Raw genomic sequence first — 19,679 nt, 5'->3', positions numbered from 1 at the left:
TTAAACCCTTCGTGCTTGTACTATTGTCCGAGACCACGCTGCCCGCGTGTTTGCCCGTGAACATTAGCTGTGGCCTCTCAACGCCAAAGACCGACGCAACCACAACGATTGCCGCACCTTCACGACGTGTGGTCGTCTACAGGGCAAGTGGTGCGAGCAGAATGCCTCCAAGTAGCCCTGATGTCAACCCATGGACGTCACCGCCGCCTGTACCTTCGGTCGGTCGCGAAGGACCCCGGATCTTGGCTGTCAAAGAGCTGACGACCCTTGCTCTTTCTGAAAGCAATTTATGCGAGCGATCGACGCACGCGTTGTCACTGAAGTGCGTTGACTGGCCGTACACGTAAGCAAAAGCACAGTTGCTGTGTGCAACTATCGCATCCAACTTGACGTGGAATAGTGTTTGCATACACTATTCAATGCACACGGAAATAATCTTGTCAAGGAACACAACAACTTCGGCGATGGACAAGCTCTCGACGGTCGACCTCTCGCGCTACGCAACGGGCGCGTCCGCGCTGGACGTGGCCCGTGAGGTATGGCGGCGCTTCAGCCTTGCCTCATCATCGATGCGCGTAGATCTGTCGGGATATGGGCTGGAACCCGAACGAGCCGGTGCAACTCTCGCTCGTCGTACGTCCATCGCATGGCGTGGCCTTTCTGTAGCATGGCAGCGTAGGACCTCCTCAAGGAAATGCTGTCGCCGTCGTCGCTCGTGCTCCAAGCGGCGCCGGCGTCGCTCGATGAGGTCGAGGCGCAGCATGCAGCGCGCGGCGAGAGCGTCGCGGCCATCGTGCGCCACGCCGTCAGCGCGGTGCCGTACCCGGTCATGGACCTCATTTCGACACCGATGCTGGAAGCTCGACTGCGCTCGCTCCACGCCGCGTTCGCTGGCGACCACTTTACGCACGCAGTCGCCGTCAAAGCCAACCCTGTGCGGAGCGTCTTGCGCATGGCCCAAGCGTCGGGCTGCGGCGCCGAGTGCGCATCGTTTGCCGAGGTCCAGCACGCGCTCTCGCTCGGGTTCTCACCGCGCTCGGTCGTCTTCGACTCGCCCTGCAAGACGTACGACGAGCTTCTTTCTGCGATCCAAGCCGGCGTCTACATCAACCTCGACAACGAAGACGAGATCGCCAAGGTCGAGCGCGTCTTCCATGCGCTCTATCCGGCAGGTGCGACGCTGCCACCCGGTGTGCACGACAGTCAGATCGGTCTCCGCATCAACCCCGTCGTCGGCTCGGGCGCGATTGCGTCGACGAGCACGGCCACCAGCGCGAGCAAGTTTGGGCTGCCGTTGACGCCGGCGACGGAAGCAACGCTGCTTGGCTTGTTCAGCGTACGACAATCTGTCCACAATCTGCCACAGTGTACACTACTATGATGTAGCGCTACCCGTGGCTCCAAGGCATCCACGTCCACGTCGGGTCCCAGGGCTGTCCCATGGACCTCCTCGTCACCGGCGCGGCGCGGGCGGTCGCATTTGCCGAGACGATCACGTCCCATCTGCAGCGGCGCCAGATTCGCGTGCTCGACATTGGCGGCGGTCTCCCGACCGTCTACGACGGCATCCCGACCTCGGACTTGTCGTATGCTGCGTACGCTGCCGCGCTTGCGGATGCGGCGCCGCAGGTCTTTTCGGGCCAGTACCGCATCATCACCGAGTTTGGACGCAGTGTCTTTGCCAAGATGGGCATCACCGTGAGCCGCGTCGAGGCGACCAAGCACTGGGCGGGCCAGAACATCGCGGTTATCCACGTCGGCGCCAACCAGTTTCTCCGCACTGCGTATCTCCCGCATGCATGGCCGCACACGTTTTCGGTCTTTACGGCCGACGGCGTCTTGAAGCGAGGGTACGATAGGATGGTGCAGATGTGTCTTATCCGAAGGGTGCATTAGACCGCTCGTCAAGCAGGACATTGCCGGTCCGCTCTGCTTCTCGGGCGACTTTCTGGCCAAGGACATTCTGCTGCCACAGATGCAAGTCGGCGACTATGTCGTCGTTCACGACACTGGTGCGTACACGGTCGCCATGTACTCCAAGTACAACAGCCGCCCGTCGACCGCCATGTACGGCTACGCGACCGACGCCGACGGAAATCCCGCGCTCACGCTCTTCAAGGACCAAGAGACCACGTCCGAAGTACTCAGTTTCTGGGGTGTTTAATCGGTTGCAAGGCAAGTAGTACTTGGAACCGTGGCCCCGTGCGTGGTCGCTCGCGCTGGCTCGCGCTTCTTGGCCCGTCGACTTGTGCTTGCTTGTTTGCGCTAAGAAATGGAGTGAGAAACAACATGTAACAGGCAGTACGACGACGACCTTACCTTGGGGAGGCAGGCGCCGAGGGCGTCGGGCCAGGTGGCGCCACCGTGCACGGCGGCGAGAACGTCGACAACGGTGTTGACGTTGAGGATATGGTCGTTGAGACGGTCGGGTATGCATTCTTGGACGGGAAGACGTGCGGTAGCGACGCCAATGGTATCGGCCGCGGCCCGGGAGCGGCCCTAATACGTCCAAAGCGCTCAAACCCACAGAGCGCTCATCTCATTCACGTCTACCTTGACCCGGGAACGGTCGACGATGCCCCCTACACGCCGTCACTTTAGTCGAGGGATCGATTCCAGGTCAGGACGCACCAATGACATACACCTTGGTGGGGTCGAGCGTATACAGGACGGTACTCGCGTCGGGCGTCAGAAACACCAGCTCCTACTAATGGTAGGTGCACATATCGGTGCGACACTGACGACCTCGGGAAGAAAGAGCTCGTCGACGCGAGCCGGCGACGCGCGGACGGCCCAGTTGCTGATGCTGAAGCGCTGGAGTGCGACTTCAATGCGGCCGTGGTAGTTGGCAATTGTGAGTGCAAAGGGCGCGCGCATGCGTTTGGTCGTGCCGTAGCTAAACTTGATTTGCTTGGAGAGACTGTTGATCTCCTAATGTCGGTCGAATCATCTTCGGACGCGACTCAAGCGCGAACCTTGTCGCTCATAATCTCGTCATAGCCGCAGTCAATGACAAGGCGCTGGCCATGGTCCTGCGCGGCGACGAGCCGGTCTTTCCACTTGACGGACTCGATGGCCTCGGCGTCGAGAAAGGCCCGGCGTTCGTCTACAGAGCTCGTTCGATAAGGTGAAGCTTGCATATTCGAGCAGAAGACCTGCGGTCATGGAGCAGAGCAGCTCTCGGCGCCGGTCCTTCTTGCGCTGCCGGAGCTCCGCCGTCTTGCGCTCGAGCTTGGCCTCGTACGTCTCGTCCATCATGTGTCCGCCAATGAAAACGTGGCTGTGCGACGGCAAAAGCGCACCGAAAACCTTACGAAAGACGCACCTCGTCAACCCCACGACTCCAACTCTGCGATTCTGGTACCCGGTACCCGGTATGCCTGAGACTACGCATGTGTCTTTGGCGCTTCATGTCCGAGCTGCATCGCGTCGTGAGAGTTGAGGAAGCGTAGAGGGGTCATGTGCTCGATTGTTTTTTGCGTCGAGGGCATGGTGTGCTATTTGATCTTGCAATCCTGCGCTACCATCGCCGCGACCTTGTTGTACTGCACTGGTTGCAGAAAAGTCCCTCGGCACGTTCGGAGAGCCACCGAGAACCGGTACTAGACCAGAAAGCTTGGTGCGAACGCAATGAAACCTGCTCGCTTCAATGGTATGTGATAAGCGCACCCACCTCCAATACAGGTGCTCCTTGTCCAGAAGTTTCATCGGCGCCGTTACGGAAGGTACAACCCAACGGCGGAGCATGTGCTCGTGATGGACAGTGTCGGCGTCCACCACTTTGAGAAGCTCCGACTGCTGCGGTCTGGTGGCTACGCCCGCGTGTACCTCGTCCAGAGCAAGGTATTTTGCTACTGCTGCTAGCTTCTGGACCAGCTTGTTAGGGCCTTTTGAGCAACGGCGTGTTTGCCATGAAGATCATGGAGAAGGCTCTCGTCCTGCGCCGGCATTACGTACCAACCAACTCAGTGGGGGAAAGAAGCGTCTCATGCCGTGGATGTAGGAGCTCCGTGTCCTCAATGAACGCGAAATCCTCGCCAAAATCGCCCACCCCTTCGTAACCAAACTCTACTACGCCTTTCAAACCAAGCGCTATCTCTACCTCGTCATGCAGGTAGTAGACGACACTATTGTGCATACTTGCAGCACTCTCTCCTAGTACTGCCCAGGCGGCCCCTTGCAAGGTTTCTTGACCAAGGCACGCTATTTATCGGTACACTGCGACGCAAGATGACCTCGAGACGCAGTAGGTGCGTAGGAGACCGCCGTGCAGTTCTACGCGGCCGAGCTTGTCGTGGTCCTCGAGTACCTCCACACGCTCGGCATCGTCCACCGCGGTGCGCGCCTCGAACTTAACACGACAACTGTGAACACGCGGCGTAGACCTGACACCAAACAACATCCTCGTGCATGAAACGGGACACCTTATCCTTTGCGACTTTGGGAACGCGTCGCGACTCGACCGCTCGATGCGCAACTTCGCGGCAACGTGCAAGCGCCGACGTCGGCAACAGTTGTGCTGTTGCCCCAACCAAGTCAAGCCGCAAGACGCCGGGACGTATGATTTAGGGCCCTCAAGCGCGCCCCCGACACCACCGTCGCTGCGCCCGCCCAAGCACATTGCCAACGACCTTTTGGACGACGGAGAGTGCGAGTACACAGCCCCTGAAGGGTTTCAGAATGCACTGCCTTCGACCGCGCTCGACTGGTGGGCCCTCGGCATCATCATGTTTCAGATGCTCTTTGGCACGACACCCTTTCAAGGCACCAACGACGTACGAGGACGATGGACATGTTGTCTGTCTGACGTAGACTCGATTCTACAGGAGGAAACCAAGCGCAACATCCTCCACCAAGATCTTTTTTTGCCCATTGCGCCCGCCGTGAGCCCCGCGTGCCGAGACCTCCTCTTCCTACTGCTAGAAAAGGTTCGTGGCAACCAAGGGAATAACTAGTTCTTCCCTTGGTGACAACTTGATTCTTTGTATCGCAGAGGTCGTGACCCACGCGCGTAGGACGCCACGTTGCGCATGCTGGCACCGTCGACCCTCAAAGCGCATGCGTTCTTTAAAAGTATCAATTGGGCTCGTACGTATCTCAACTTGATACTGCGTTGATACAATCGGATCTGGTTGTCTAGTCGTGCGGCATCGGCGGCCCCCCATGAGTCCACCCGCCCTCGACCTCTCGACAATGCCCTCGACCGCGACGCAGCACTTTTGCTGCGACTACTCGTCCACGGAGGGCACCGAGCCGGAAGTTGACCTCCCAGGGTTTGAGCACTTTGGCTTTACGTACGACGGCAGGACACCCGTGTATTGGGAGCACGACCCGGCGTGAGATGTGTCGACGTCTTTTGAATCTGAACGCGAATCTCAACGCTCCATTGCGTTTTTCTTAGCGATACACAAAGGCAACTTGTATATTAGATAAAAAGCACAGCACGGACAGCAACGACGACTCACTCGATAGTGAACCCAGTGACTTCCATCTTGATCACCTAGAGGCATATACTTCAGCATCGCCAAGTGAAATATCAGAACGTGTCGTACCATCATGAGCGCCGTCTCGAGGTCTTTCCTTGTCGAGTACATGGGCAGATCGAGGCTACACATGGATCGATGAGCTTCTTTTGCACGACAATAGCAATATTGGCATCGCACCGGTTGAAGCACGTGTGGGCGCGCGGGTACAAGCACTCTTCCTTTCGGATGCCTTGGATCGCAAAGAGGCAGATGCGGCCGTCGTTCATCGTTAGTGTCTTGAAGCCCTGGACCGGCACGCGGGCTGAGCCGGTTGTAAACTGAAGAAGGCGGGCACGCTGCTCGGTGCTAAAGTCCTCGACGATTTCCCAAAACCAGTCGATGACCATCGCGTCGCACTCGCCGAGGTACGTCGTGTGCGCCTTCCAGTCGGCCACGTTGATGTCGGGAATGCCGCACATGAGCAGCTCGAGCTCTTGGTGGTCAAACACCGAGAGGAGCTCGGCCGGCACGACGCTGTAGATGCCCTTGACAAGCGACGCGAGCTGGTACGAGATGCTGCTCATCATGATCCACTTGAAGCGCCGGTAGACATACTCGTCCTTGTTGTCGTCCGTCACCGGAATGTTGCGGCCGTTCGGGCACAAATCCACCGTCAATGGCGCAGAGCCGTACTGAGCGACGCTGACGCTAAAGTCAAGGCAGAGCGACTCGACGCCTCGGTTCTGCTTGAGCCAACGCAGGTTGTTGTACAAGTCGACGTCAATAAACTCGAGGTCGGAAAACGTAATCGGGATGCCCAGGATGTGCTTGTACATGGGCAGCGACAAGTGGGCGTCAATGAGCATGCCTTCAAAGAGCGCGCGGCCGAGAAACCGCCCAATGGCTTGAAAGTACTAGCATATGGGTGTGAGAATTGACCACAAACCAAGGTTTTGCTTGTCGTACCATGAGGTGGTCCTCGCTGGCCTCGCTCGACGTCGCACGGATCATGTACGCGTTGTGGCCCATGCACGATGAGAAGAGACCCGTGCTCTCGTCAAAGATCTCTTGCGTCATGAGCGTGAACCACTCGCGCTCGAGGCCGCCCGCGTCGACGCCCGGCTCGTTCATAAACTTGATGCGCATCGACTGGTGCAGCTGGTCCGGCGTCGCCCACAGAAGTTGCTCGCACGAGTTGTGCAGTAAGTTGGACCGATCAATCTCAAGCAGCATGTGGCCATACTCCCACGGAATCTCCATCGTCGACGTGTACTGAACAAACCACGCGTGCTTTTGCTGGAACGTCAGGCCCGAGACCGTCTTGAGCTCGGCCGGCGAAAACACCATTGCGCCGTTGTGCACAAAGTTCTGGGACGCGCTTTGGCCTTCGGCCATCTCGAACGACATGCGGCCATCCGGGTTCGACGGCGACGTAATGAGCTTGGAGATGTACCCGACGCTCTGGACACTGCCGACGGATCCGACGCTCGACGACGAGTCGCGCAGGATGCCCAGCGGGTGGCTCTCGAGCGTATCGATCGCATGGTCGTGCGGCTTGGCGATGCGCTTGAGAGTCCGTTCGTGCTTCTTTCGACCCCACACCATGTGACCCACGCTCTCGTCATAGTTGCGGACCCAGTCATGGCGGCGCCGCGCGCCCTTTTGCCGCGCGTTGAGGCTATTGAGCTTGCTCTTAAGAAAGAGCCGCTGCTTCTGGAGCGTCCGCGGCGTTGCGTCGTTCATCAAGACAAACTCGGTCGACTTGGTCTCGTCCAGACCGCGCTTGGAAGACGTCGTCTTCCCATACAGCGAGAACTCGCGCTCGGTGCCACAGAGGATGCACGTCTTGTGGCCGTCGTAGTTTTTGAAATCGCACACTTCGCACGCCCAGAGGTTGTCCATGTCTTGGTCGCTCGCAATGACGTCTTGGCGGTAGATCTGCTCCTGGACCTGCTGCTGCGCGAGGAGCTGCGCCTCGAGCCGGCGCTTGAAGAAGAAGTTGTACAAGCCGCACGAGACGAACATGATGATGATGGACGCGTAGAAGAAGAAGTTGGTCGGCGCGTCGTTGGGCGACTCGAGGCGGCGGCGCAGCGCCATGGCGGAGTCCATTCTGCAGCAAGCGATCGCTCGACTCTTCCTCTAGACGATAGAAGACGGCAACTAGGTAAACCCAGTTTCTCCCAGAGCGCTCTCCTCTCTGCGATTTAAACCCGTGTGCGTTGTCCCATACGTCTTTTTTGTATGAAAAATAAAATGTGTCGTATTAAAATGCAGTGCACTCTCCTCTCGCCATCGATGGTGTTGGTGGGAGATTTTATGTACACTTGATCTTTGTATGAAAACGCATTCTATTCTCGACTCAGACTCTCTCCGCGCCCGCCAGCTGGGATATCCCGCGTACCCGAGCATACAAACGCCAAGATAAAACTGACCGAAGACGCTATCCGTTCGACTAGGAACGCGTGAGTCACACGAGCGCCGCAAATTGCCCGAGCTGCGATCCTGCTGCATGGCGAGGCGCCGTCGTGCGATGATGGCGCATGCACGAGGAAGGTAGACGTCCTGTATGTGGAGGTCGTCGCGCCTTCGGACTAGTGGGAGGCAGGTTGCCGCGCTGGGCCGCGCTGCAGCAGCTGGACCAACGATCCAGACGAGCTATTAGCCACAGGGTGCTGCGACATCTACGGTGGTCATCACCAAGATCGGCGAGTGATCGGCGAGCGGGTCATTGAGCGAGCGTACGACGGCGATGGGCTGCGCGAAACGGACCCTGCGAAACGCCCTCTGCGATGTACATCGGGCCATGGCAAGAGTACAAGCTCGCCAAGATCCAGGACGCTGCGATCCAAAAGCTCAAGCAGGAATGGGAAGAGAAGCTCAAGAGCACCTTGGCCGACGAAGAGAGGTAGTGCATACTATGCGTTTGTGCAAAGGCTCATGGCGGATAGCATCCGCCAAATGATGGAGCCGCTCTTGGCCAAGTTGCCTGGTATGCTCCTCGAGACGCGGTCCAAGCCCGCGCGCAAGCCGAGCGCATCGGCCAAGGACCTCGCGACGCCGCTGCTTCGCGCCAAGCGCACGAGCAATCAAGAGCCGGCAAAGCCACCGACGTCGCTGCCACTGCCGCGAAAGACGCCGTCGAAACCCACGGCGAAGAAACCGCGCCCCAAACCCAAGCCGCTCAGTGGCATCGAAGCCGTCGTTCAGCGTAAGCATGCGTACGCGCAATGGAAGAAACACGACGACAGCGAGGCTCCTTGCGCCACTGTGCTGCCCCCGGTACTGTCGCCGCACGTGCCAGCGCCCATCGAGGGCCCACGGACCGCGACGCTGCTTCGAGAGACGGAGGTAGTGCACTTGCCGCCGATCGATGCGTCCCGGCCCGAGGTCGACGACGACGATGACACGGCGTCCGTCGACGAAGACGAACTCAACTCGTTCCTGCAGTGGACCGACCAGCTGGCGCTTGGCGCCGACGCCGACCTCGACGCGTTCTTGCGGGACGAATGATGCCCATTGACTTATAAAAAGAACCTATTGCTACTACGACTACTTGTTCCTACAAGGACACTGTCGGCGAGTGTCCATGGTGACGGCTAGTTGGAGCGAGCGACCTTGGTCGGCCGGTCCGCGTCGTCGTCGGGTACGTCACGCTTCGAGGCCGCCTAGGGATAGCGTGGGCGTGCGCTCGTGTGAGCTCAGCATACCTTTTTGTTGTCGGTGCTACGGTAAAACATGCGCAGGAGCGCATGGAGAGGCTCGGCGGAGATCACTAGAATGGATATGCGTTAGGCGCGAAGAGTCGCCAGCGTCACGGACCTTGGCTAGGCGGCGCCTCGTCGGCATGAACCGGCGTGTATGTCTCGGGCGTGCGCATCTACAGACTCGTCCACTGAGATGGCGACGCAGGAAGGCGACGCACCATGGGCACGCTGGGCTGGTACTTGGAGAAGTGGGCCTCGTCGAGCGATGGCCACTTGGAGAGGCAGATGTTGGCGGTCGCGCCGTCGCTCTTCATGAGTGGGCCCGAGCTCGATGGCCGGGCCCGTAGCGTCGGGCTGTTCTGGGGCGTCTCGGGGCACTGCATCGGCCGCGTCGGGCGCTGGGACGGACTTGGGCTGTGCGAATTTTCATGGCTGGAAGTAATTTTGACCAATCATCGTCGGATGCGGCAAACTGACTCGTTTTCACAACCGTCTCAACCTTGACCTTCGACTTGACCCTTGCGCCACCGCCCATAGATCGCGAAGTTACGAACGAGGCCAGATTCGGTTGACCTTGGTAAAATGAATTACCATCTTGAGCAACCTCGCACCTTGAGCAACCTCGCACCTTTACAGAGGTGCACTTCTTGCTACAAGTGACTTGGCACACAGCCTCCTTGGACCGACCCGACGTCGGGCTCTGAACCGCTACCTCCATTCCGCACCATGGCAGGCGATGCTCAATAGCATAAGCACTGACTCCTCGATATGTGCCCGCCCTTCCTCTCTGTGTTTATGACGTTGTCTGGATTGTGTGGGCGCTCTGGTTGCGGCGAATCCACGTCTCGTGATCGACAACGAGATCTTATATGTTGTCGGAAGACACAGCATCATCCTGGACACCATCACTTCGATTCTACGCGGTGACAGCGTGTTGTTGATGCAGCAGATGTAGGGCATCTTCCGAGTCCAAGAGGCTCGCTTGCAGAAGCTGCATGTCCAGGCGCGGGAGCTTGCGGCATGTTTTACGTGCACATGGGAACACCACTCTCGCGAGTTTAACCAAGCCACGCATCATTTGTCCAAGCTCGCACCACGACGACTGTACCTCGTACGCGCATCCCGACGACGGACGGCACGACGTATTACTGGCCGATGAGCTCCAGCACGTTGAAGAGCCTTCAGCAGCCAACTTTCAACACACATCTAGTACGTAAGTCTTAGTAGGTTGAGTCCTTAGTCTGTATAAAGGTTTCAATCTATATCATATCAAATCATATCATATCACACCATCACTTCGATTCACACGGCCACGCTTTTAGACTCGAAAAAGCTTGCCAGCGTCAAGGCGTGCAAGCGACCAAAACACTCACAGCACCACGTCATCCAGAGCCCGAGCAGCCTGCTCTTCGTCGGCTTCTCCGGCTCCTCGCCCACCACGAGTGGCCGCGACGGCACCTCGTCCCGCGGATCGCGCTCCTGCCTCCGCCTGCCTAAACCAAGTCCCTCAACCGAGTACACACAACGAAGAAAGTCCGACAATTTTATTTAGCATAGTTTTATCTATAGTAATAGACGACCCACTTCAACAACAACCACGTCGTACCCCTAACCTCATGGTGGCGGGTGGCCGAGAGGAACAAAATTTGGGAGCTAAAATGGCACCCTTCGTTGCGTGCGCGTTGTCACGACGCATGCGCGATGCAAGTAGTAAATCGTATGACAGTAGAAAGTGTTACGGCGCTTTCATAAACGCGGCCGAGCTCGCGCGTCGGAGGCGCACGGGCGGGCCCAATGGCGCTAAGCTGCCTGGCACGATGGGGCTGCGCCGGGTGTTGCGGCGAGTGGCGTCGGCGGCGATCGCAGCGTCGGCCGCGAGCTCGTGCTCGATCGGCGTCTTGCCGACGACATGGTGGCGCCGCCCCAGTTGGTGCGTGATCTTGTGTGCCTGGAGTTGGAGCTTGATGAGGCTCTTGAAGCCGACGACGTACTTGCCCGCCGCGTCCGTGCCGCCGTCGTCCCGAGTCAGTGGCTCCTTTGGCAGCACCTCCGTGTGCGGCAGCTTGAACGAGTCGGGGAGATTCCGTGTAAAAACTGCAATGTTGACGGGCGTCACAACCGTTGGGATCGCCGGTGGCAGCTCGGGCCGCGTCTTCTCGTGCCACTTGGTCCACGGTACAAGAAACGGCGTGTTTTCCACGCCCAAATTGGCCGCGGGCGTTGCAGCGATGTACGCTGTGTGCAGCGGCGCCAGTGGCAGCGGTGCGTCGATGCCTCGAACGTCGTAGCGGTCGTTGTCCGACGGCGTCAACTGCGCCGGCTTACACTCGGAGAGTTGGGAGAGGTACGCAATGACGTTGCCGCTCTGGTGCGCGTCAAAATCGATCGCGCAAATGTTGGTGAGTATCGTAAAGCAGAGGCCGCGAACGCGCGGGGACGTGCAGTCAGCGACCTCCAAAACGCACGTGAGGAGACCGTCGCGGAGGCAGCGCTCAATGTGCGCCGTGTTGCGCGTGAGCACGTGGAGCGACTCGAGGCAGTTGACGCGCATGTGCTCATCGACGCCGACGCGCGTGAGGTCGACGAGCGCGGCGAGACCCCCATCTCGAGCAGCGCCTACAGTGCAAGGTATTGGTTTCTATCAACTTGATACGACATGGAGACGGCACGGTTTGGTTGCCGGGCGGCGCGACGATTTTGCGCATCGCGGCGGCCACGAGGCGCTGGACCACGTGCGCCGAGAGCCCGAGGGGCAGCGATGCTTGTCGAAAGGCTTGCACAAAGTCGATGAGCACGACGCCACCGTTGTCGTGGACGAGCCGCGCCGTGTTGACCTTGCCGAGGGCGAGGTTGCAGATCGCGAGAACGCACCAGACGCGGTCCGCGGCGGCCAGTGTCTCGAGCATATACAGTGTCTGCAGCAGCATGCCAACGCCGCTCTGGACGAGCGTCGCGACAACGTCGTCGTTTTGGACACACGTCAAGTTGTGGACGGCGCCCGCACACATGCCCTACAGGTATAAGGTTGTGTGTTGGTACGGACATGCTGCGTGTGAAACCTGAAGCTCGGGCGACCCACCAGGCAGGCAGGACGCCAAGAAGGCGTGCGCGTGGCCGCGAACGAGGTCGGCCGCGAGGCTCAATTCGCACGATGTGTTGTAGACGATCTGGACACAGAGAGATTGACGCGCCAGGTCGGGCGCACTCACGGCGCGCAAGAGGTCCATGAGGTCGGGGGCGACCATGAGCTTCCGCGCCGGCTCGTACGCGGAGATGGTGCCAAGCATCACGAGGCACTGCAGCGCAATCGACTGCTCGTGCAGCACGGACTGCATCCACGGAATGATGCCGTTGCGGACGTTGTCGACGCGGCACTTGTCATCGGCGCGCGTCATTTGAAGCAGCGCGATCGCGGCCGCGTGCCACACCTGCGGGTGCTTGTTTTCGACAAGGCTCCGGAGCAGCTTGACGAGCCCTTCGCTCACGAGAATCGCGCACGCCTACACGCCAGAAAGACATTGCATATGTGACGCTAGACCATGTGGCACCTTGTCGTTTTGCACAATGTTGGCGATCGCTTGCAGTGCCACGACGAGAGTGTCCGTGTCGCCTGCCTCGAGAAGGTGCACGAGCGACCGCGGTACGCCGGCTTCGACCATCTTGACAGGGTACGCGATCGCAATGTTGCAAAAGCAGATCGCGCAGATGCGCTTCGTGTGCGCATCCGGCAGCGTCGCAAGCGAGCTAGAATGATGGGTACATTGAGTACATCAAAGCGCCGCAGAGTAATTGAACCTCAGCGCCCAAAAGACACCGTTCTCGACCATGACCTTGGTGCAGTGTTTCGACTGGATGCTAAGGCAGTTGGAAAGCAATTGAACGCAGCTCGTCTTGATCGCGTCGCTCTTGGACGCGACAAGCGCCATGATCATCGCGGCGGCAATCGCACCCTGGTCCACGAGTTTCGTCTCGACGTTGATGCCCGAGAAGGACGAGATGCGCGTAAACGTCATGAGGCAGAGATGCTTGACGTGGTCCGACGACGCGCGGCTGAGCTGAATCAAGATGGGAATCGCGCCTTCGCGGAGGACGCGGTCGACTGCGTCGGCCGTCTCGGTGAGGCTGTAGAGGATGTGCGCGCAGTTGGCCATGATAAAGTCGTCGGCCGAGTTGCACATGCGTTCGAGGCACACGACACAGCCCGTCTTGAGCAACAACTCGCGGTTCGGCGGCGTCGCCGTGAGATGCGAGAGCAGCGAGACGCACGACCGGAGCGCCGGTGCATCGTGGTTGGTCTTTAATGCATAGAGTGTCTTGAGCAGGCTCTTGACGTCGTCCGTGCCCTGCGGAAAGTGGTCTTCTTCGGTTGAAAAGTTGAGCATCCTAGGCACCGATCGTGTCATGCAATCGACCGTATATATTATGTGTACGTGTCGAGCGCGGCTTGGCGCACGTGTGCGCTCGTGGACGGAATCGCCGCGGCAACGAAGCCGAAAAAGTCGGCTTGGACCATGAGGAAGCGGTTGTCGGCGTTGCACGAGAGACGATAGAGCAGCGGCAGAAGCGCGGCCGTCACGGCCTTCTCGCCTTGTGTGTGCGCGCGCCGCACCACGACGAGCTGCTGTAGAGCCGGTACGAGGCCAGCCTTGGGCGCGCAGAGTAGAGGCTGCAGCGCGTCGTTGCACGATAAGTTGAAGAGCGCCGTGGTCGCGAAAATGACGATCGTGGGCTGCGGTGCACTGAGGAGACCGATGAGGTCTTGCAGGATGAATTCAAGGCAGTCGACCGCGGCTTGAAGGTGCAAATCAAACTCTAAGAAGCACACGACGCAGCTAATGCCGTTGAGTTTGACCTCGTCGTGGTCGTGGCGACTCATGTCGAGGAGCACGGGCAGCACGCCGGCGTCGACCAGCGACGGGTAGATGGTCTTGGTTGCACACAAGTTGCGAAAGACCCACGAAAGTGCAAAGTACCCATACGGCGAGCAGTTGGGCATGGCCTCGACGATCGCTTTGACTTCGTGGACGATTGCGTCGCGACATGCCTCGTCTGTTGAGAGCTGGTACAAGATCGAGCAGACCGTGTCGGGCGCGCTCGAGTTGACCAAGCCGAGGCACGACACGATGTACACGACGAGGTTGTCTTGGATGATGTGCTGGCGCCCCGACTTGATGAGCGAAATTGAAAAGAGCCCAAGAAGTCCGACTTGGATGGCTTCGACTTCGACGGCGTGGGCGTCGCGTTTGTGGAAGTGGAGCTTTTGGTAGTGCAGAATCGGCAGGGCGAGGTACCGGTGCGCGCTCTCGGCCATCAAAATGTTGTGAAATGCAGGGTTTTGCGTCAAATTGTAGATCGCTTTGATGAGGTACAGCGTCGACGACGTCGTGTGGTGCACGATGTTGATGCTCTTGCAAATGACCGCGAGCGTTTGCATAAAGCCGTCAATGTTGTGCTTGAGCTGGTTCGTGTTGTGGCTCAGGTTAAAGTACGCAAGGCCCACGATTCGCTTCGTCTCGGAGCTATGGCAGCGATAGAGCTTGGCGAGGACACGGTCGACGCCTTCATGGAGCATCTTTTCTTCGAGGAAGACCTCTTCGGTCAAGTGACATAGAATCGCAGCGTAATCCTGCTTCAAGCGGAGCTGCAGCGGCGCATTCTTGAAATCTATTCATGCCGTATCCAGTGCAAAATGGCGTTGCTGCACATGCGAGCCTACCGTGACGCACGAGCTGCGCGACCGTGCCAATGACGCCATTAAGCACCATGAGACGCCGTGTGCTGGGCACTCGCGCAAGGCCGTAAAAGGCGCGGGCGCAGTGCAGCTGGGTCTGAATGTCGGGCACTTCGGTGAGCGCCAAGAGCGCAGGCACAATGCCGTTGTCCAAAAGAGCCTTGATGCCGCTATTGTCGTCGCGTAGGCGCGCGTACACCATCTTCTCGAACGTAATGGCGCACTGTCGCTTCTTGGTGCGGAAGGCGGCGTCGTCGACGACGTTGGTGTCGACATGCGCGCGGAGGCTCACGGCGCGCACGACTGCCATCTTGGTGTGTACAAGGCTCTTCTTGGGCTTGTCGCTGAGGCGGATGCGCGAAAGGTACACGAGGCCGTCGATCGACTCGGTGCGCGTTCCAAAGACATCGCCGCCATAGTGCTTTTGAAAGACAGTTCCGGCCGTCCGAGCCAAGACCGCCATCGTCGCATCGTCTTGGATGGCGGCGTCGGTCGCGCGACGCCGCATCGTGCGCCGTGTCTCGGGTGTCGTGATGGACACTGTCGCATCGTCCATGGTATCGGTCGTCGGTGGCGGCGTCGCTCCCGTGGTATGCGGCGAGAGCTCCATGTCACCTGGCCCCATCGCGCGCTGAAAATGGATCGTCGAGTCTAAACTTAACACGGGCCTGACTCGTACTGGTTGGAGTTACAGCTAACGTGAGAAGGGTATTCCAAAGCTGAATCATTAAACCGCGCGCGGGGCATCCTGCCGCTACCGAGGCAGCTACTACAACACGCTTGCACGCCCAGCACTTGCTCGTCGAGGCGTGGTGTCATCGCTCGCCGAGTCGCTTCACGCTCTCCGCGACACCCCTTGGCGCTACCTCGTTCCTCGCGCAGTCCCGCAACAAGGTTCCTTGCTTGACGCAGCGGCCTGCTTTACAATCGCATTAGAGAGTGCGCTATACAATTGTATGGTAACAATCATGGGTAACAATACCTCCATTCAACAACAGCGCTGAGTACCAACTGGTATTGCGCCGAGAGCATGTGGTTCGGATGCCCAGCTGCAGCGTGCAGCTGAGGGTCGTTGCTTCGAATATGCACGCACCAATGCGACGATGCCTCCTCAGGTCTGCCATGGACACCGCGTCCTCAGCTCTGCCATAGACACCGCATCAGTCTTGCGCTCACCTCTGCGTGCGCTGACAATCTGTCTTCATTTCGTGTCGTCAACACGTGTCGTCAACATGTGTCGCCTCATGTTTGTACAACATGACCCCATCACGACAACACCTCCTCATGTTTGTAGACCGTAGTTGCTCGAAGAAAAAGACAAGTTTTATTAGTTTCATTATTTTCGTGTTATGCTTGTTGCGCTAGGTGCTTGAGGCGCGCCTCGCGCAGGATCCGAATGGCGGCCTCGCCGATGGAGTTCCGGGAATGTTCCCAGGTGGCAGGTGCCACTTTGGGGGTCATTGGCGGCACCTTTGTGGCGGCAGGTGCCGATTGTACCAGCTGTGTGGTGCTCTTTGTGGCAGGTGCCGCTTTGTGCGTGATTGGCGGCACCTGTGTAGTGGCGTGTGCCGATCGTAGCGCCGCCGTTACGGCGGTGCACTTTGTGGCAGGTGCCGCTTTGGGCCGTGTTACAGCCGTGACAGGCGCCACCTTGGGCCGAGACACCGGCGCCGGTTTGGTGGCAGGTGCCGCTTTGGGTCGTGTTACAGCCGTGACAGGCGCCACTTTGGGCCGAGACACCGGCGCCGGTTTGGTGGCAGGTGCCGACTTGACCGGATGGCGCCGGTTAATTTGCGGCCGGAACGTGCACTCCGCCATTTCGCGGGCGATTTTGAGCGCGGCACGTTCCGAGAAGAGGCGGGTGCGAGGGGCGGAGAGGCGATCGAAGACGGTTGTCATGGTGTCCGGATAACGTGTGATTGGCGATTTCGAGTTGAGAGTACAGCCAATACGAATTAGAATGCGATTTTACGCTACCGGTCAATTTCGTTGGCCGGCGATTCGATCCCCGGTACAACTGCACTTTTGTCACATTTGTCGTCGGCGCGTGCATGTACATAAACGTCATTAAAAACGGCCGAGACGCGGCGCAAACGGAGCACGCGATCCGAGCGACGTAACCGCAGCGCCATATGGTATCCGACCCAGGTGCAACTGTGCAAAAACGGCTGTTGGATCTACAACAGTCGTTGGATTTCAGAAATCCAGCAACCGCCTTGGAGCGGTCAGTGGTCAGTGGGCGACCATTGACGACGACTGCAGGCAAGAAAGAGACAGCCATGGTCGAGCCCATGGCCCCAGGAGACCACGCGCGAGGGCCCTCCCAGGCAGCGCGATCGAGGATGCGCCGGTGCTGCTCACGCTGGAGACTGGTGTGACGCCTGCGACAGCGGTGGCTGCGCGAGGTCGTGGCGCGAGGTCACCATGCGCAGCGATGAGTAGCGTGCGCTTGACACGACCAAGGAAAGAGGCTGCATGAACGAGCAAGGACGCTGCCGCTGCCCGCGAGCGCGTCCACAGCTCGGTGGAGCTGCTTCGATGCCACCCGGTGCATGACGTACTGACTGCACGGTGCATCAATAATTATTAGCAGGGCTTGGTCGCGCTGTCTGGTACGAGGTGCGGGATAGTAAACTGTCATATAAACAGTGTCCTTTATTGGGATGCAAACCAAGACCATGACGCAAACGAACCCGACAAGCCGCATCATGGAGCATGCATTGGCGTCAACTATGTCGTTTGGTTTCCCTCTGTAGGTTTGTCAAGTAGTAGAGCAAAAGGTCGAAATTGATTATATCGTCTAGGTCATCATCCCATCGTGCTCACTTCTTGGTCGCTCGGCGCGCGCGGACGGCCTCTGCGAGCTGATGGAGGACAGCGACCTACGCAAATGTGAGCGTCGTCTTTGAACTCGAGCGAATGGCGCCTACCGTGTCGTCCCAGCTAATGCACGCGTCAGTGATGCTCTTGCCGTACTCGAGCGGCATGTTGGGCACGAGCTTCTGCGCGCCTTCGACGAGGTTGGACTCGAGCATAAGGGCAACGATGGCAGCGTGTTTTTGATATGGTCTTGACGTAGTAGCAGCTTTTTCTTGCGGCATATTCGATAAAAGTCGCCTACCACGTCGGCGCAGACGACGGCTTGGTTCATGTGGTTCTTGTTCGAGTTGCCATGGGAGCAGTCGACCATGATGTTTTCCGACTGGTGCACCTTCTTGAGAAGACCCGCCACCTTGTCGACGTGTTCCTTGGCGTAGTTGGGACCTGTGCTGCCACCGCGCAAAATCACATGGCAAGCGTCGTTGCCCTACATATATATCCCTTTGGATTGAATGCCGTGCCCGGAGTAAATTGACAGAACATACGTTGGTGTGAACAATGGCTGCGAGACCGTGGGAGCTCACGCCGAGGAAGCAGTGCGGGTGCGCGGCCGAGACGACGGCGTCGACAGCCAGCTGCAACGACCCGCCCGTGCCGTTCTTGAAGCCAATCGGCATCGAGAGACCAGACGTGAGCTCGCGGTGGAGCTGGCATTCCGTCGTGCGCGCACCAATCGCACCCCAGCTCACAAGGTCGCAAAAGAACTGTGGCGAAATCGTATCCAGAAATTCGCAGCCCGCCTATAGCCGTCGACGTCGTCAATCTTTCAAGGACTAGCTTTCATAGAGCCTACGCACCGGAAGGCCCATCTCGTTGATGTCGGCGAGGAGCTCACGGGCGAGGCGGAGGCCTTTGTTGATGTTGAACGTGCCGTCAATGTCCGGGTCGTTGATCAAGCCCTTCCAGCCGACCGTCGTCCGCGGCTTCTCAAAGTACACGCGCATGATGATGACAAGGTCCTTCTCGAGCGCATCACAGAGCGGCTTGAGCTTGTTGGCTAGTTAGGATAAGGTTAGGCGCACAACTGAGGGGCGTGGCGTACCATATTCCTTGGCGGCCTTGACATCATGGATCGAACAGGGGCCAACGACGACGACGAGGCGGTCGTCGACGCGGCGCAGGACGTTGGCGACGCTCTGTCGGCCCTTGTTGACCGTCCGCGCAATGCGCACCGTGCGTGGGATCTCCTCGAGCAAGCACGCCGGCGGCAAGAGCGGGCGGATATCCGCAATGTGCACGTCGACGAGGTTCTGCTTGTCCATGACCTTGGCGTCGCCCTTGTTCAAGATCGAGTGTTCGCGGGCGCGGACCTCGGGCTTGGTCGGGGCCGCGGACGCCGACGAGCGCTGCAAGTAGAGGCTGACGACGACGCCGACCGTGCTCGCCCATGCGAGCGTGACGGCTGTGATGGCGAGGCCGAGCGTGAGGTGGTTGCTGCTGGAAGATGCCATCGAAGATTGCAAGTGAACGGCCGACGCGTGGCCCGTCGCTGCCGCCTGCTTGCGCGATCTTTGGTGGCCGCCATAGGAAATTCCAGATTTGCCAACCACGTGTTCCGTGGAAATTTCCCACGACCGACCGAACGTGAGTGCGTCAATAATTACCTCTCAAAGCGCATACTTTATGGCTGGAATGCGCAATGACATCTCTTACCTTCTGACACTGGCGGCCCCGAGGTGCTTGCGCCGCAAGAAAAAGCTGCTACTACGTCAAGACCATATCAAAAACACGCTGCCATCGTTGCCCTTATGCTCGAGTCCAACCTCGTCGAAGGCGCGCAGAAGCTCGTGCCCAACATGCCGCTCGAGTACGGCAAGAGCATCACTGACGCGTGCATTAGCTGGGACGACACGGTAGGCGCCATTCGCTCGAGTTCAAAGCGACGCTCACATTTGC

The 19,679-nt window shown here is 58.8% G+C and overlaps 7 protein-coding genes and 1 pseudogene across 8 annotated transcripts; 3 read left to right on the top strand and 5 right to left on the bottom strand.

Moving 5' to 3' along the window:
- The first annotated feature begins 434 nt into the window (after positions 1 to 434).
- Positions 435 to 2,233, top strand: SPRG_03815 (hypothetical protein). Its single transcript, XM_012342412.1, has 5 exons — positions 435 to 536; positions 580 to 633; positions 680 to 1,336; positions 1,387 to 1,850; positions 1,897 to 2,233. Exons 1-5 carry the CDS (start codon positions 465 to 467, stop codon positions 2,162 to 2,164), a joined length of 1,515 nt encoding a protein of 504 aa, XP_012197802.1. The 5' UTR covers positions 435 to 464; the 3' UTR covers positions 2,165 to 2,233.
- Positions 2,234 to 2,315: 82 nt separating this feature from the next.
- Positions 2,316 to 3,258, bottom strand: SPRG_03814 (hypothetical protein; the record flags this gene model as incomplete). Its single annotated transcript, XM_012342411.1, has 6 exons — positions 2,316 to 2,499; positions 2,554 to 2,582; positions 2,645 to 2,704; positions 2,746 to 2,931; positions 2,976 to 3,106; positions 3,156 to 3,258. The coding sequence occupies 6 exons, from the start codon at positions 3,256 to 3,258 to the stop codon at positions 2,316 to 2,318; spliced, it is 693 nt and encodes a 230-aa protein (XP_012197801.1).
- A 469-nt stretch (positions 3,259 to 3,727) lies between these two features.
- On the top strand, positions 3,728 to 5,382 carry SPRG_03813 (agc/rsk/rsk-unclassified protein kinase). Its single transcript, XM_012342410.1, has 9 exons — positions 3,728 to 3,843; positions 3,885 to 3,953; positions 4,004 to 4,114; positions 4,160 to 4,213; positions 4,259 to 4,337; positions 4,384 to 4,775; positions 4,827 to 4,928; positions 5,016 to 5,088; positions 5,141 to 5,382. Exons 1-9 carry the CDS (start codon positions 3,757 to 3,759, stop codon positions 5,338 to 5,340), a joined length of 1,167 nt encoding a protein of 388 aa, XP_012197800.1. The 5' UTR covers positions 3,728 to 3,756; the 3' UTR covers positions 5,341 to 5,382.
- Positions 5,383 to 5,400: 18 nt separating this feature from the next.
- On the bottom strand, positions 5,401 to 7,621 carry SPRG_03812 (hypothetical protein). Its single transcript, XM_012342409.1, has 4 exons — positions 6,432 to 7,621; positions 5,664 to 6,379; positions 5,553 to 5,607; positions 5,401 to 5,500 (listed from the first exon to the last, which is right to left on the bottom strand). The coding sequence occupies exons 1-4, from the start codon at positions 7,575 to 7,577 to the stop codon at positions 5,462 to 5,464; spliced, it is 1,956 nt and encodes a 651-aa protein (XP_012197799.1). The 5' UTR covers positions 7,578 to 7,621; the 3' UTR covers positions 5,401 to 5,461.
- A 406-nt stretch (positions 7,622 to 8,027) lies between these two features.
- On the top strand, positions 8,028 to 9,010 carry SPRG_03811 (hypothetical protein). Its single transcript, XM_012342408.1, has 2 exons — positions 8,028 to 8,373; positions 8,417 to 9,010. Exons 1-2 carry the CDS (start codon positions 8,258 to 8,260, stop codon positions 8,976 to 8,978), a joined length of 678 nt encoding a protein of 225 aa, XP_012197798.1. The 5' UTR covers positions 8,028 to 8,257; the 3' UTR covers positions 8,979 to 9,010.
- SPRG_03810 (hypothetical protein) lies at positions 8,966 to 9,599 on the bottom strand. Its single transcript, XM_012342407.1, has 4 exons — positions 9,391 to 9,599; positions 9,288 to 9,345; positions 9,176 to 9,240; positions 8,966 to 9,133 (listed from the first exon to the last, which is right to left on the bottom strand). Exons 1-4 carry the CDS (start codon positions 9,553 to 9,555, stop codon positions 9,065 to 9,067), a joined length of 357 nt encoding a protein of 118 aa, XP_012197797.1. The 5' UTR covers positions 9,556 to 9,599; the 3' UTR covers positions 8,966 to 9,064.
- Positions 9,600 to 10,875: 1,276 nt separating this feature from the next.
- Positions 10,876 to 15,551, bottom strand: SPRG_03809 (hypothetical protein). Its single transcript, XM_012342406.1, has 7 exons — positions 14,889 to 15,551; positions 13,603 to 14,836; positions 12,968 to 13,555; positions 12,721 to 12,916; positions 12,232 to 12,672; positions 11,829 to 12,183; positions 10,876 to 11,788 (listed from the first exon to the last, which is right to left on the bottom strand). The coding sequence occupies exons 1-7, from the start codon at positions 15,526 to 15,528 to the stop codon at positions 10,908 to 10,910; spliced, it is 4,335 nt and encodes a 1,444-aa protein (XP_012197796.1). The 5' UTR covers positions 15,529 to 15,551; the 3' UTR covers positions 10,876 to 10,907.
- A 2,174-nt stretch (positions 15,552 to 17,725) lies between these two features.
- Positions 17,726 to 19,234, bottom strand: SPRG_03808 (hypothetical protein; annotated as a pseudogene; the record flags this gene model as incomplete). The annotated part of the gene is made up of 6 exons: positions 17,726 to 17,785; positions 17,834 to 17,972; positions 18,021 to 18,210; positions 18,269 to 18,523; positions 18,581 to 18,780; positions 18,826 to 19,234.
- Between the last annotated feature and the right edge of the window lie 445 nt (positions 19,235 to 19,679).

This window comes from Saprolegnia parasitica, assembly GCF_000151545.1.
Source record: "Saprolegnia parasitica CBS 223.65 unplaced genomic scaffold supercont2.10, whole genome shotgun sequence".
Classification (NCBI taxonomy): domain Eukaryota; phylum Oomycota; class Saprolegniomycetes; order Saprolegniales; family Saprolegniaceae; genus Saprolegnia; species Saprolegnia parasitica.
The sequence above is the reverse complement of the archived record's forward strand: the minus strand, read 5'-3'. Positions and strand labels throughout refer to the sequence as shown.

What these genes read in the sequence shown, in the direction of transcription:
- SPRG_03811 (XM_012342408.1), top strand. Translation starts at nt 8,258, where the DNA reads ATGTACATCGGGCCATGGCAAGAGTACAAGCTCGCCAAGATCCAGGAC. An exon ending in ACCTTGGCCGACGAAGAGAG is followed by an intron (nt 8,374 to 8,416) that starts GTAGTGCATACT and finishes CATGGCGGATAG; the next exon opens with CATCCGCCAAATGATGGAGC.
- SPRG_03809 (XM_012342406.1), bottom strand. Translation starts at nt 15,528, where the DNA reads ATGGGGCCAGGTGACATGGAGCTCTCGCCGCATACCACGGGAGCGACG. An exon ending in CGCCAAGCCGCGCTCGACAC is followed by an intron (nt 13,556 to 13,602) that starts GTACACATAATA and finishes ATCGGTGCCTAG; the next exon opens with GATGCTCAACTTTTCAACCG. An exon ending in CCAAACCGTGCCGTCTCCAT is followed by an intron (nt 11,789 to 11,828) that starts GTCGTATCAAGT and finishes CTTGCACTGTAG; the next exon opens with GCGCTGCTCGAGATGGGGGT.
- SPRG_03815 (XM_012342412.1), top strand. Translation starts at nt 465, where the DNA reads ATGGACAAGCTCTCGACGGTCGACCTCTCGCGCTACGCAACGGGCGCG. An exon ending in CGCTGCTTGGCTTGTTCAGC is followed by an intron (nt 1,337 to 1,386) that starts GTACGACAATCT and finishes ACTATGATGTAG; the next exon opens with CGCTACCCGTGGCTCCAAGG. An exon ending in GACGGCGTCTTGAAGCGAGG is followed by an intron (nt 1,851 to 1,896) that starts GTACGATAGGAT and finishes AGGGTGCATTAG; the next exon opens with ACCGCTCGTCAAGCAGGACA.
- SPRG_03812 (XM_012342409.1), bottom strand. Translation starts at nt 7,577, where the DNA reads ATGGACTCCGCCATGGCGCTGCGCCGCCGCCTCGAGTCGCCCAACGAC. An exon ending in CCAGCGAGGACCACCTCATG is followed by an intron (nt 6,380 to 6,431) that starts GTACGACAAGCA and finishes CCCATATGCTAG; the next exon opens with TACTTTCAAGCCATTGGGCG. An exon ending in TCGAGACGGCGCTCATGATG is followed by an intron (nt 5,501 to 5,552) that starts GTACGACACGTT and finishes ATATGCCTCTAG; the next exon opens with GTGATCAAGATGGAAGTCAC.
- SPRG_03810 (XM_012342407.1), bottom strand. Translation starts at nt 9,555, where the DNA reads ATGCAGTGCCCCGAGACGCCCCAGAACAGCCCGACGCTACGGGCCCGG. An exon ending in ACCAGCCCAGCGTGCCCATG is followed by an intron (nt 9,346 to 9,390) that starts GTGCGTCGCCTT and finishes ACGAGTCTGTAG; the next exon opens with ATGCGCACGCCCGAGACATA. An exon ending in CGAGGCGCCGCCTAGCCAAG is followed by an intron (nt 9,241 to 9,287) that starts GTCCGTGACGCT and finishes TATCCATTCTAG; the next exon opens with TGATCTCCGCCGAGCCTCTC.
- SPRG_03813 (XM_012342410.1), top strand. Translation starts at nt 3,757, where the DNA reads ATGGACAGTGTCGGCGTCCACCACTTTGAGAAGCTCCGACTGCTGCGG. An exon ending in ATCTCTACCTCGTCATGCAG is followed by an intron (nt 4,115 to 4,159) that starts GTAGTAGACGAC and finishes ACTCTCTCCTAG; the next exon opens with TACTGCCCAGGCGGCCCCTT. An exon ending in CCAAGGCACGCTATTTATCG is followed by an intron (nt 4,214 to 4,258) that starts GTACACTGCGAC and finishes GTAGGTGCGTAG; the next exon opens with GAGACCGCCGTGCAGTTCTA.